The sequence below is a fragment of the Neofelis nebulosa genome, chromosome 3 (assembly GCF_028018385.1).
Source record: "Neofelis nebulosa isolate mNeoNeb1 chromosome 3, mNeoNeb1.pri, whole genome shotgun sequence".
NCBI lineage: Eukaryota > Metazoa > Chordata > Mammalia > Carnivora > Felidae > Neofelis > Neofelis nebulosa.
This window is the reverse complement of record NC_080784.1, coordinates 195,058,217-195,073,680: the sequence shown is the minus strand read 5'-3', so window position 1 is coordinate 195,073,680 and position 15,464 is coordinate 195,058,217. Positions and strand designations below refer to the sequence as shown.

Here is a 15,464-nt window from a genome sequence, read left to right as displayed (position 1 = left end):
CACTGCAAAGAGATTAGGTCTGTGCAGGGTGGGCACGTGCGGGAGTGGCGCTGGGGAATGTACACCCAGGGGAGGGAGGAACAGAGTCAGCAAGGATCTCCCACAGGGGAGACACGATGGGCACTAGATTTTGGCAGGCACGGCAGGAAGGAACAGAATTTTGGAGAAAGAGAAGGGCACGCCCGGGTGCAGTGTGAGCAGGAGCCTGCATGGCCAGGATGTAATCACTCTACAAGAGGGACAGAACTCATCTCCAGTAATCACTAAGGAACACATACCTTTATCCTACATTCCAGAAGTTCTCAACGAACCCACATGCAGGGATCCATTATGAGAAGAATGGATTATCATTCTTATGAGAATGAGTTGTCAATTGAAAAAGTTTACAAATGACTGACTTTGAAAGCAATTACTGCTCCAAGGTCATCCCTATAATAACTTTTATTCACCTGAATTAAAAAATTCACACCCCCCGGGAAGTCTGCACTCCAGGGGAAGGCCGACAATGGGATTACCACCGTGAACCTGGGACCTTCATGTGAAGCAGCATTACATATACATATGTAACCATGGAAAACAAAGTAATTTTGATGAAAGCCTTCATAATAATCAGAATCTACACCTGACATATATTTTAACACGAGGAATACATTTCTTAAGAGGTAAATGAACTGAAGGTTTTCATTTGTAAAAAGACTCTCTACGTGGAAAGGTCTTGGATTTTCTTGCCTCTCTTTAAGTCACGTTGAATATTGTTACATTCCAAGCCCTCGACCCACATTAACTTGTTTACTCCTCGCAACAGCCCTTGTGGCAGGGACCATGACTTGGCATCTGCAAAAACAAACAAGGCTGCAACGCACAAGGGAGAGTCATGATAAGGAACAGGTCTTAGCAGCTGCTGCCGGCTGGTGGTAACACCGTACCACTTCCTGGCTCCAATCTACTTTCTTAGGGAGGGATCAGCAGCGTTGCAGCAGGCTGAGAGAAGCCGAGGGGACAGGTAAGGAGAATAACAGTCTCAATGAGAGATCACAAGGCGTGATAAAACCCAATGGAAAGAGACAGGAAGGGAGAGATTTAAAATTGTTTCCAGAAATAAGTTACTGATTCGAAAAGATCAACAGAGCCCCGCGGTGCCAACTTCACAAGTTGTCTTTTAACTACATCAGTGAACAGGGCAGAAGCGTGAAGTCTTTGGCTGGTTACTAGAACTCTCGGATGCGTCCCCTATGCCCAATAGGTAGCAGGGCCTGAGAGGCCCTGGATGCCTGGTGCTCCCCTGCCTCCGAGCCCCACTTCTGGAGGGGCTGCTGGCTGTCCTCAAAGAGAGTCAAAAAAGGTAAGACCGTTGCAGAAGGAGTGAGGGACTGCCGTCACCACCACCCCAATCAGGGGCAACAAGCCTCAGACTGAACCAGAGGGGCACCAGCCTAGGCTGCTGAGGTGCTGGATTCTGACAACTGTGGATCCCGCGGCTTTCCTGCTTCTTAGCAGTCTCGTGGTGGGGCGTCTGAGTCAGGTCGTGTCACAAACGAGAGCTGCATCACGAGAAGAACTTAGTGGGGTGATTCCCCAAACACACTTCCATGAAATTAGAAACTGAGCAGGACGTCCAAGAAATCGCTGCCATAAACATGGGTCTGGGTAAGTACTCTCTATTCGTTTCACCATGAAACCCCAGGACTGTTCTGTTGACATAAAGGTGACACAAATGGCTGTGACATTTTCTTAATGTTTCTGAACACTCACACGGAGAAACAACGAAAAGGTTTTATGTGATATTTTGAGTAAGTTCGTAGTTTTGAAAACAACGTGTTAAATTATTTTTTCTAAATGTTACACCCCTGGACCCTCCAAAAAGCAGAACTAAGTTCCTCCATTAGATTAGTAAAATTTCCTTTTCTGCGAATCTTTCCATTCGCTCCTGTTTCCTCTGTTCCTCATATGCAAACCCATTCAGAGTCACGGACTCTCGGGACGCCCTAGTCCAACCCCCTGATCTTTGACAAAGAAAGTCAAAGTCAAAGGAGGTTCAACACCTTGATCAGGCCACTTGGCTGCCACCTGCAGATCTGAGAAGAGAAGTTAACATTACTGAATTCTGACCCCAAATTATCCCGTGTGACACTACTCTTTCTCACTTTCAATCACAGCAATAGCCTATGTGGAAAAACAACAATATTCTGTACCCACAGCTGACAAATTTAAAGCCTAGAAGAATTTACTAGATTCTTAAGACAACTAAGTAGTTCCATTCAAGACCAAGCAGTTGAGTTCTATTTTTTTTTTTTAATGTTATTAAATAACTGTAACGTACAAAGGATGGTAACAATGAAATAAAGGACTGCCAAAAAGCATAGAATTACCAGACAAAGAATGGTCAAAAATACACTTTTATTTTAGTTCTACTTTTCATGACAGGCAAAGTCGCATAAACATACGTAGCCACAGGAGGAAGTAATTTTGGTAAAAGACTTTGTAATCATCACAACCTACACCTGAGGTGTATTCAACACAAGGACTACACTCCTTAAGAGGGAACACAAATAAATCAATCTATTTGGCTCTGAAGGAAGATGACGTACGTGGATCTTGGGCTCCTTTTGCTTCTCTCATTGCCAATCCACGTTGAACACCGCTCTCCGGTTTTCAGCCGCAGAGCTCTGGCCGGTGGCCAACCCAACCGCCATTCTCCATCCGCCTCTCCCTTCCTTGGAAGACCTGTCGCCCCCCTCTCCTTTCGGAGGGTAATACAGAGGCAACGCCTGAGGCTGTGGCTGCTATCTTTCTATTAAAAGGCAACAAGCACGAGGACCAGAAGCCAATTTGCCAACGATGGCAGAATGGAGACAGAGAAAGGACCCAGGCTGGCTTCATTAGTCGGCTGGAGCCATTGAGATCTCTTTCCTCCAGACTCATCAAAAGTTTTTTTAAAATGTGTCCAAGCCTCTGTTAGGTGGTCTACCACACATATAGGTAAAAGTATTCCTGGGAAACCCTCCCAAAGCTAGCTTCCACTGCTGAGTCTGACCACTCACAGTTTCCTGGGTCCGGCCTACCCTCCCACTGTCCCTCCTGTCCCTAATGACTTCCCACCTCTGGATCTTCCTACATACCCACCCATACCCCCCAGCCCTAAAACGCAGGTGCGAAATCCACCTCCTTTTCTCATCACCTTGCCATTACCTTCACAGGTCTGGGGTGGAGGCCTGTGCTTCTGCCGTCCGTGTGCCTGAACACAGCACTCAAAACACACTGAGAAAACCGATAAATCAGTGAACAAGTGACCTGTATCTCTTTAAATTAGCATTTAAATACTATTAAGGAATCTTAAAGAATACTTTCGTGAGCATTTCCTTATTAGTTCCTGCAGTTTGGGATTCACACAGATGAATCCTTGTCCCAGGGCTAATTTTGTATGTGGTACAGGATAAATTGTTCCCAGGGGGTCCAAGTGCAGCACAGACACCAGCAAGATCGCCATGTCAGGGCACACGAAGAAAATGGGACTTTATGAGAACATGTATCACATGTGGCTGTGGGGGAGATTTAATGCTAATTCACTTAAAGTGCCTAGGACAGTGCCTGGCCCCCAATTCTTATTTGATAACCACTATCTGCTTTATTATTTTTTTTAATTTTTTTTTAACGTTTATTTATTTTTGAGACAGAGAGAGACAGAGCATGAACAGGGGAGGGGCAGAGAGAGAGGGAGACACAGAATCTGAACAGGCTCCAGGCTCTGAGCTGTCAGCACAGAGCCCGACGCGGGGCTCGAACTCACGGACAGCGAGATCATGACCTGAGCCGAAGTCGGATGCCTAACCGACCGAGCCACCCAGGCGCCCCTATCTGTTTTATTATTAACACAGAAACAGCTGCCAGAGGTGGGATGTAAGTGGCCAAGTCAAGGGGGGCTACGGAGCAGTGAGCACTTACCCACTAGGAATTTTCTAAGAAACTGGTGACCCTGCCCTGATTTCACAAGGCTTCTGGTTAAAGCGGTGTGGTCTGACCTAACCATAAACTCTAGTCATGTGCCTGCTGAGGCCAGACTCTAGAGGGCCTGACAGAAAATGTCAGGGTGATGGGATGTGTTACCTCTTTTGGCCATCAGCTAAATCCCTCATGAAAAAGACATGCTTTACTCTAAGACCGCCTGGTTACAAAGACAGAGGGAAAGAAACAGTTCTCTCCCACAGGCTCCTTCTGCCTGTGGTCAGCAATCCAAGAAGGCAGAGAGTCAGAAAATCATGCCTTTGCTGGGTCAGAAAAGTCAAATTTAGCAGCAAATGAAGTAGGAAGATTAAAAGTATCATATAAGATCAGAGTGGGACATGGGGAAACCATGGACACCAGACATCTCCCGGTATCTATATATACCCTACTGTACAGGGGGCCCCAAGTAGACAGCTACCCCTACTATGAGGCAACATCCATTGGAATGCAACCTGAAGACAAGAAAACTTTCAAAATGTCTCTTGTTCTCCTAAGGCAGGGCATTCCCCAACTTGCTGAAGTGAGGGCTGTAAACCAGTTTAAAACACTTACATAGGGGATACCACACAATTAATATACAGATGAGAAAACGGAGGCAAATGGACAGAAGTAAATTGGCCTCACAGCTAATAAATGGTGGAGTCAAGATGCAAATCCAGGCAGGCTGGCTTTAGAGTTCGTGCCCTTGACCACTGCACTATCCTGCCTCTCAGTTCAGAATGCAGACGAAGTGTAGTTCAGTGTCCCCCACTGTATAAAGAGAAAAACGCAGCCCCTACACAGACGTGCCTGTGGTAACAAAACCAGGACAAGAACCCAAGGAGTGTGTGGGCACAGGGGGAAGGAGTTTGTGGCAGAAAAAAAAAGAAACACTCTCCAAAGCCAACAAAACACTCTAAAATTTTATCCCCTTACATCAGAATGAGAAGTTCAAATGTGAAAAAAGTGCCAACCACTAGAAATACGATTTTACATATATAAGCGATTCACCTTTTCTGAATATCAAGTGTAACGGGTTTATCCACTGATAAGATTACACAAAAATTCTGGGATTTTTTTTTTTTATATATTAAGTAAAAAGGTTCAGTAAGAGATATTGAGTTGACCTTTCTCTTGACTTGAAAGTATAAACATTAATTAAGTGTTTTATAGCATGTGCAACCCTTGTAGAAGCAAAATGCTCTTTAATTATCAAGTTTCTCATCCTGAAAAGGTTGGTGAAAATATCACAGCATTTACCAGAAAACAAGAAAAAAAAAATGTATAAAGTGTTAACTATCAGAAGTGTTCTATATCAGGGAAAGGTATTACATATTAGGTAGCACATATCAGACAATGAATTTATTGACATGAATGTCTAGAAAGCCCCCCCGCCCCCAACTCTTGTGATAAAAGCCTGAAGTGAAACCCTACCCAGAAAATAAAGGCCTCTGAGACACCAGAGGGAACTCACACTGTTACGAGAGATATTTATGCCGATGATTAAACTGAAATCGGATTCTGCTTCCCTCTACATTTCACTTACTCTGAGATGTTAAGAAGAAACTTCTCTAAACCGAAAAACGCACATCCTCTTGTACATCTGAGGCAATAAAGCTTCTGAAGTGTTGTTCTAAGAGACTAAATCAAATTTTCTTAAATAGACCTCAAGCAAAAGTCTCTGTGATGGGAAACAGGGCTAGAAAATTTCTACAGTCGTGCATGAGCAGTGTTAATTCAACTTTCCAGACGTTACACATCTTACGTGCACACAAATAAAACCAAAGTTTCATGAGAAAATACCCTCCTATAGGCAACACACACTGATGCTTTTCTATCTTCTCTTTAGAAACAAGTCCTAATTGATTGCAACCTACCACGTGGGTTAGCCAACCCGTCAGTGGTCCCTTCATGCACCATGGTGTGAAAAACACTGGTTTATACTGAAGTCCTACCAAGACCTGCGGGCATTTGCCCCGGAAGACAATAGTCACAATAACAAATGTGAAATGCTTGCAAGTTTCTGCGAGAAATCTACTCAGAAACTGCTTGGCATTTCAACAGAGCTGGTAAAGGAGAGAGAAGGACGTGTGCATTGAACCTGCCTCTGATGAGCTAATAATCATGAGGGCTGTTACTGCTGCTCACCGTTTCTGCTACAAGAGGGGTAATAAAAGGGGTCAGACACACACTTCTTGCTTTGAAGCGACCCCCTGGGCGTGTCTACAGTTTGGCTGCGGATTGCAGGCAAATCTCTCCCCAGAGAAAAATGGGAATTCACAACCATTCAGACAGGTGGAAGAAGAACTTTCCCTCGAAGAGACCAGGTAGATAAACCTTGACCACGGCCGGCACTGTCCTGGACGAGGAAACAGGCACAGGCTGACCATCTCCCCAACTGCCTCTGCGGTGTCCTCACACTCCCCTGCCTTGGCTTATCGTTGGAAGGAAAAAGTGAGCTCAGAAAACAAAGACATAATAATAATGCCTACAATTATAATTATTATAAATATAATAGATATTTATATGTTTACATTTAATAATAATAATTACTAGTATTATTATTGGCAAGCAGAAGAAACATTACCCCCCATCCCTGGCCAAAATCTTAAACAAATTCCAATGTGCAAAATCAAGGTGCCGTTGCCCTGGGGACGCAGTGGTGCACAGCACGCCCCACCCTCCTCCGTCTCACCCACCGGGCCCTATGACTCCCTGGAAAAGCAGCCACACTATCATAACTGGGCATCAGGATCCCGACCACAGGCAACAACCGTCTCACTGTCTCGACTGCTCTCTCTCCGGTCTGCGCTCGCTCCCACCGCTCCCCGCCCGAACACAGAACTCCCTAAAACGTCAGCCTGCCACGCGCCACCAAGAACCCAGGTGAAGCAACGCTTCTCAAACTGTCACGCGACATCTGACTCCCTTCCCCCTACCACACTGATGGACTGTCAGAAATAAAAGACCATCAGCCAAGCCAGCAGGGTCCTCACTTCTCACCGTCGACCGCACCCCTTTATAGAACACTCTGGTCAAGCTAACCAACAAAACTCTTCTGAAAGCCACTCCGCCAGAAAATATGATTCTAAGGAAGTGATCAGACCATTGGTAAGTTCTAGGTTACCATGAAAGTATGAAACTGTATTCCAATATAGCTGAAGCTGAATTATTTCTTAATCCTTTCTTTCTAGCAAGAAATCTTGGAAGTGCCCAGACTTACCAACTGAAGCAACACAGAGGAAAAAGAGCGGCCTTCCTGTCACATCTGACTGGTCTTCACGGACTCGAGACACAATCAAGGGAAGGCGGTGTGCACGCATTCAGTGCTGTTGTGGCTATGCCCACCCCAGGATGTGTGAGGTTTTGTGTGGCAATGATGAAATGAATCGTCTTTTTCCTTGAGGAGACTGGCATATGTGTTTTTAGATATGAGGGCTTTCTGAGAAACCGAAACCTTTAAAAGGGCTGAAATTAAGTAATTTCCCATGCCCAATGGGAAAAATACTGCTCCTACTACAATAAAACTGATGGGAGCTAAGGAGTGGGTGGAAATGAATTCCCCAGAAGTGATCTGGATGGGACACAAGTGGAAATATGGTTAAGTTGAATATGTAGCAAAGTAAAGAAACACTGGATCTTACTTACACTAAAAATATAAGTTTTAAAGCCTCTTCCTACATGGGAATTCCTACTCCCCAATATATTTAATTACCTATGATCGCATTATTCCCAATATTTAAAAAACTCAACTCAAGGTATTCACGGTTTGTTTTCATATAATTAACATGTTGACATAACTTTCAAAATGATGTCTAGTAAAAGAAAAAAAAATAGTACCTTTTCCAATTCTCTTGGTATTCGCATACAAGTGTATACTCTTTCTCTTCTTTCTGTATACTTGGCCTCATTATGTTCAAGGAAGTACCCTCTTGTTAGTTCAGCACTGAGGAACCTCAACAATGAAAGCTCTACAGGAAAAGAAAATGACACAAAATAAAAAGAACAGTATTTATCAAGAAACTTATATGCTCGCTGGGGTCACAGATAATACATATATAAAACAAAAAGAGAATTAAAAAAATCTATAATTCTGTGCCCAGAACTGAACAGCTACATACAAACGATCAGTAAAAATTGTTGACAATTGCTACTCTGTGTGGTACAAAGGGAAAACGCCACAGACATATATAAGGAATGATTACTCTTAATCAGAATAGTTAGAAAAGTGTCTGTAAGAGCCCAGTCCTGGGTCTTATAGGTGATATAGGACCTGGACTGATGGACATAAGGGAGGTAAAATGAGTCGAGAGCAAGTATATATAAAATGAATACTATATACATATATATACGTGTGTATGTATGTATGCACACACATACACACGTATATGACTCTACATACGCTATAAGGGAGTCAAGTCACCTAAACAGGCATGGATCCAGTGCAAAAACCATCCCCGGGGGAACTACACTGATATCAGTGCACCTTCTTCCTTCTTCAGCCCTGGAGATCCTGCAAAAGTATCTACATAATGCCGTTTCCCTAGGTGAAGGCTTACTAACCGGATAATAATCACAGCAAGTCATACAAAGTAGAACCTCAAGCAGATCGGAACGACTTCCCTTTCTTTGATTGGTCCACCTGTTCCCTCTGTTCCTCCAAAAGAGATTCACCCAGAGTCATCCCGTCTCACGTGAAAGTAAGGCCAAAGGAGGTGGAGTCTTTCCCCTTGGCTGTGCCTGGAGACTTTGAGATGAGAAGCTAAGGTTCCAACCACTTCCAACATGTTACGCTTCCCTGACAACCCATCACCTCAATGACTTTTCAGTACCCCAACTCACATCACCTTCCTATTCTTACTCACCAGGAGGCCAAGCCCTCTGCCGGAAGTCAGGATAACAAAGATTTCAAATTGTCCTCTTTGCTCTGAACTGGCCCTTGTGGTCCTTTTACCAGACACAGTATTGGTGCCTCCAAAAAACAACGGAAAGGGAATGTGCATTTCATTTATGAGTACTGACTTATGGAACTGCATCTTTTGTGAGGGCTAGGATTGAAAGTCTAGAGGTATGGGGAAGAGTATATAGTCAAAAAACACCGCTGCAAGGCCCTGACAAAACCCAGAAGCAGTGGGTCTTCCCAGTGAGCCTAAAACAACTTACTTCCTCCAGGACTGAACGGATGGCTAGTTCTCAGCATCAGGTCAATGGCCTATTCATGTAAAGAAGTTATATTACACACAAAGGTATACACATGCGTGCACACACTTCTGTAAATTCCAGATTCGTCATCTCTCTGGAGAGGTGGTGATACCATGAGAGGTATCTGGGGACTGAAACAGACGGAGAGAAAAGCAGACTTCCACCCACTCCAGCCCCATGCAGGGCAGGCCAAGTCATCAAATGTGCTGCAAGCCTCATGCTTTCAGTACATGTACAATGAGCCACGGACACCGGAGGTGAACAGTACTGTTCACGCATTAACAGGTGTTCAGATCAGAAGGCCTTAGTATCACCAAATCCATGTAGAGCACAACTTTTGATTAGGGACTTTCCAATATGTTGTAGGCTGGGTACATCCAGAACAAGATCGGCTGTTTGAAGGGGAGAAAAAAAAGCCTTCTGAAGCGCACACAAGAACAGTCAAACCAGTGAAGGACAAAATTTGTACTCTTACTCAGTTCAGTTTTCCAATGAGAGAGCAGAGGATGTTTTGATTAGCTGATACTTACCAATAAACATACCATAACTATCAATCTTTTTGTGTGAACACTGAGAAGCAGCAGGCCTCTCAGAAGGCAGGAGAGACTGAACTTAACACGACTTTCCTCCGACACCAGCGAGCCCCAGAGGTCACTGCCCCAGGATCCCCGTCCCCATTCCGCCTGCCACCCTCCTCTCTATGATCGCCCGACTCTTCTGACCTGGGCATCTTTGGCAGCTCGTCCTCCTCCTGACCCGTACAGGTCTGCCATTCCGCGTTCCAGTCCCTGTGTCCTAACAAAGCACCAGCTACAGTAACAGTAATGCAAGGCTGTATTCCCTGACATGCCCTCGATCACCCTCTCTTCGCTCCTTTATTCTCTATATATACTCTCCTTGCACAGTCTAAGGTTAAAACCACCACCTGAGTCCTAAAGTCACCACATCTGATTCCCAGCTGCCTCCCGGTCAACTGCACCTGGAACCACTCTCCGCCCACCCCCACCACTTTAATCTGCAAACAGAGCTCAGGATCTCCCCGCTCAGCTCAGCCCGCCCTCCCCTGCAGCCCTGACTCTAGTTCCTGCACCACCAGTGACACATTCGTACGTTACAAGCTGGGGGCCAGCCCTCCCCCTCTCCAGGTCCCACTGATTCCTCCCCTGGAACATTTATGAACTTTCCCCTCTCTCTGTGTCACCTTCCTCTGGTCCTCCTCTCCCCCTCCAGTTCCCGCACAAGCTTCCTGACTGGCGCCCTCCCTCCAGTCTTGGCTCCCTTGCGTCCTAACCCCTGGCAGCCAGGCCCTGCGGGTCGTGTCCTACACCTTAGGAGTGGTGACACAGCTCCCTTAGGATGTGGCCCCCTGCTGTTTTCAGTTGTGCCTCACACCCACCTCCCCTGAATCTCTGGGCCCCTAGTTACTAGGCTGCTTCTCCTTTCTCGAAAACGGGAGGTGGGCTGGCGAAGATTCCCTTCCAGTGTCCCACAGGCAAGTGCACAGAGGCACAGACGCCCTCTCCGTGGGGACGGCTCCAGGTCCCTGAACACAAGGCAGCCTCTCCCTCCTCGGTTCGCACCCTTTCCTGTGCTTCCCGTGCCACACTGTGCACTTTCTTGCCCAGGTCCCTCCCTCACCTTGCATCCCCCGTGCCGGATGGGACACACACCAGAGGTGCTCAGCAGGCGTGGATCGGAGGAGGAGGGGGCAAAATCACGGAGAGGAGCATGGCAGAGAGAGGACAAAAACAGAATCAGAAACAGAAGTGGCAAAGGCAGAGAACACCAGATTCTCAAGAAAACAGCCCGTGACTGGAAAGAATTTTCTGAGGCTGGGAGGGTGAGCAGAGGAAGGGTGACAGGCCCCAGCACCCCGCTGGACGCAGCAGAACCAAAGATAAGGAGCCTCTATGCCGTGTGCGTGTCTAAGTGACTGTCAAAGGTCACCCACCAGGTATCAGAACCTCTACCCCAAAGGACGGGGTGCCACGGCGGCGGGCACAGCCAGCATGTGCCCTGGGGTCTGGGGTCTGGCAAGGATCTCACATCATCCACAGCAGGGGCAGGGAGGGCAGCTGGGCAGCCTGCCGGCATGTCGGCCGTGGTAAGGAAATACAGAAACAGGTCATTACAGAATCTTACATTTAAAACAGCAAATTAAAAGATTGAGACAGCTGTACCCTGTTTACTGAGAAAATTATCCTCCGCAGTGGCGTCTTCCCTGATGACTGCAGATGACCGAGTTTTACCATAATAAGAGTTTTGTTCAGATCCATAAGAAAAGCAGGGACTGGCGATCAGAAGAAGGGGGTTCCGGCATCCTCTCTATCACATGTTAGTCCTGTGACCCTGCTCAAGTCATAGATGTAGCTTCACAGAAGAGAAAACCGAGGCCTGCAGTAGACCATCTGCTACCTGCGTCGTCCACACAGGACGGCCAAGGGGCCCAGTCAGGGTTTGCATGAAAGCACGTGACAGTGAGAAGCAGGACACGAGGTCTTGAGCTCCTTCTTACTGAAGGACCTGAGAGGTATTACTCAGTTCTGGTTTGGGGTTCCCTAGCGTTTACTGATGCTACTTCTGCAAGCTTGTTTTCATGGATAAAGGGCAATGCGGCAAATAGACATATTCAATGAACTATAGAACCTAATAACTAATTTTTTGTAAACAAGTCATATAATATAAACCCACAAGTGTCTTAACTATATTCTAAATATAAAACAGTGGTGTGTCAGGATTCTACTTCTAGAAATGCAGGAATTTTAAACACGAATTTAAATTCCACAATGCACTTAAACAAAATCAAATGATAAAAACATGTTTTTAGTGCACAGCTCTCAAAACTATGGAGCACAGTCTACTGTTACGTCCATTTTGCAGATGAAGAAACCAAGGGACAGAGAGGGTAAGGAGGTCTCCAAGATCACACAGGAAGCCAGAATTCAAAATCAAGCAGTCTATCCCCACAGCGTGGGCTTTGGGGCACTAGACTATTCTGCCTATCATTGTCTCAAGTGCGTATGTACTTTCTGGAAAACTGGGAGCCGTCCACTCTCTCCTTTTTCTGTCTGCACATACAGCACCCTGGGTTCACCTCTACGATGTTACACTGTTAACTGGTCGGCTCCCTAACCAGCTCACGAGCTGTTTGGAAGCAGGCACCATGTACCCTGATCTTCCCGATGTCTAGCCCCTAGTGAGTCCTGAATCTAAAGGAAGTGTCCGCTTACAATGACTGATGGCCTAGGGAATGGTTTTTAAAGATGCGTTAAAGCAATATTAACAAAGGAACCAAGCTTCATGGGGTGAAATATTCTGGAAGCTTTGTCTTACCTTCTCCCTCACTGCTCATAAACTGGCTCGGCTTAAGGATTAGGATCCTCCCGCTCTGCCAAGAGGCAGTTTGCAAAGGTCTTGCACACGGTACTTCATAAAATTCTCACAACAAGCCTGAGAGCTACAGAGAGCAGATAATGTCCGTGTTTTACAAATGAAGAAACAGAGGGTCGCGGAAGTTAAGAGACTTGTCCGAAGTCACTGAAAGGTAAGAGGCAAATAGGGAATAGAATCTAGATCTCTGACCTCCAAGTCCAACGTGCTCTCTCCCTTACAGCACAATTAGCATCCACCTATCTGTCAATCACACAAGATAACCTCACCCTAACCTGGCTTCAGCTGGCCAGAAAGAGCCCTTTGATTCCTACCGAAGGAGAAGAGGCTTACACTGGCCTGCAGCTGGGCAATTAAGTTAGGCTCCTGGTTTTGTGAGTCTGCTCCTGCCTTTCCGTAGCCATAGACATACTCAGCAGGATGCTCCCTAGTCTTCTGTTCCCAAGTATAGCTGCGTTTCACTGTTTTTCTTCTTGCTCTTTTAAATATTGTTCTCTAGCATTCTACAGATTTGCCTGAGCTTACTTGTCCCGTTCGAGTGGGCAGAGCTGCCTGGCTAATTCCTTAAGAAGCCTCTTGTTTCACCTGTGGGTGCCACCCCTCAAGAATTCTAAGTATACCTTAACTTTTTCCATACTGTGGTGGCATTTCATTCCTTCTTAGCCAACGTCACTCTCGTTCGTTATGCCAAACATCTGTCTTTATAGTTTAAGAGCAAATTATTTTCCAAACTAAAATAATCCAAATGTTTATTTTCTGAACAGTGACTTAACTTTTTAGATGCCAACCAATTTTAGTTCATTTACCCAGTTCTCACCAAGAAGAAATGTCAGCATATAATATACACAACCGCTTCTACATTAGAAAACTAAGTTTTGCCACTTGAAATATATGAATATTTCATATAAGGAGAATAATACCCATCATAAATGCAAATCAGTTCCTCCAGAGTATTTTTAATCAATATTCATCTTTCACCACAGAAATGTTCTGTGATCAGTATTTAATTATTTTTTTGATTACGTTTATTTACTTTTGAAAGGCAGAGACAGACAGAGTGTGAGTCGGGGAGGGGCAGAGAGAGAGGGAGACACAGAATGTGAAGCAAGCTCCAGGCTTTGAGCTGTCAGCACAGAGGTCGAGGTGGGGCTTGAACTCAGGAACTGCGAACCTCAAGATCATGACCTGAGCTTAACCGACTGAGACACCCAGGCGCCCCTGTGATCCAGTATTTAAAAAAAAAAAAAAAAAAAAAAAAAATTAACATTTATTTTTGAGCGAGAGAGAAAGACAGAGCACGAGCTAGGGAGGGGCAGAGAGAGAGGGAGCCATAGAATCCCAAGCAGACTCCAGGCTCTGAACCGTCAGCACAGAGCCCAACGCAGGGCTCAAACTCACAGACCGTGAGATCATGACCTGAGCAGAAGTCAGACGCTGAATTGACTGAGCCACCCAGGCACCCCGATCTAGTATCTTAAATTGAGGAAAAGTATAGTATAAATTGCTCTCCTCATCCCTCAAAGATGACTATGTTTAATTATTTTCTGAGATAGCTTGTTTTAGAAATAAGAACCCAGGATACAAAAGTATTAATTAAAAGTAATGAGTAATCATAAATATATTTATATGTTAAGTAATATGTCCAAATATATCTTTCTTAAAATAGCACTGACCCCTAAAAAATTGGAAAGTAATATTGGTTAACTGTTAGGAAAATACTACAAAACATACAAATCTCCACAGTCTTAAATAACGTAAAACCGTAATAAACTTTACTAAGGTTATGTGAAAATATTATAGGTAATTTTATTACACAAATACAGAGGTACATCTTTGTACAAGGCCAACTAGAAATCAATACCACAGCAATTCTGTCTTCCTAAGTCAAATAGTAGTAAAAGTATCATTCAAGTTTTTAAGACCCTCATACTACTTATAAATAGTCTCATTTAGGAACGTTAAGAATAGGTAGAATTCTCATAAATTTATACATTTATAGATGGAAAATAGGGACGCAGAGAAAAAAGGTCACAAGGTTACAGGGTTAAGGACTAAAAATGTCATTAATCTGACAGTCAATACTACTGTCTTTCCAAAGACCTGTTTCATGCAAACATTCCTCAAACCCGGCCACAAATAAGCAGCCAGGGCTGCATTTTGGAGGGTAAACTAGGATGAAATTAAACAGTTTAAAAAGCGAGGATACTGAACTGGTCAAAGACCAAAATGAGTAATTTTTCATTGCTTGTTTAGTTGACACGTACTAGTTAAATAAAGCAAGTGAGAGTTTTAAAAGCAGAGGAGTAGCTTGCCAGAGTGAAGAAGCTAATTTTATCTTACCTATCTCAGGGTTGTGGTTACTCCAAGTTACTTCCCAGTTTTACAGTTATTAATACTTCCTTTTGTAAATGAGAAATTAATTGCCCAGAGTACAATATCAGAATAACCGCCTTTAATCATCCGTGGAAGATGAGGTCCGGTTAAATGAAAAGGTATTTATTTATTTTTTTAATGTTTCTTTATTTTGAGAGAGCGTGTGAGTGTGCACACACGAGAGTGGGGGAGGGGAGGGGCCGAGAGGGAGGGAGAGAATCCCAAGCAGGCCCCACGCTCAGCTGGGAGCCCAGTGTGGGACTCAGTATCACGACTGCGAGATCATGACCTGAGCCGGAATCAAGAGTCTGACACTTAACCCAGTAAGCCACTCGGGCATCCCATGAAAAGATATTTTAATAAAAATAAATTATTTGTAATAATTTACACAAATAATAGGGCGTAAAAAATATGAACAGTTAAAAACTTTGTCCCACTCGAAGGCCTCTGCGGGAACTGTGAAAAGGAGTTCAGCTGGCCTTTCTGGGTTGAGGCTTTCTTCCTGCCTCTGCTCATTC

General features: G+C 44.7%; 1 protein-coding gene across 3 annotated transcripts in view; it reads right to left on the bottom strand.

Annotated features, from left to right (window-relative positions):
- TAPT1 (transmembrane anterior posterior transformation 1) overlaps window positions 1–15,464 on the bottom strand; it is a 68,535-nt gene that overhangs the window by 48,076 nt on the left and 4,995 nt on the right. For all 3 annotated transcript variants that reach the window (XR_009259705.1, XM_058723029.1, XM_058723028.1), the window contains exon 2: window positions 7,822–7,952. Coding sequence is in view for 2 of the 3 variants with exons in the window: in XM_058723029.1 (XP_058579012.1) it covers window positions 7,822–7,952 (131 nt within the window). In the remaining variant the exon portion in view is untranslated. The remainder of the gene's footprint in view (window positions 1–7,821; window positions 7,953–15,464) is intronic.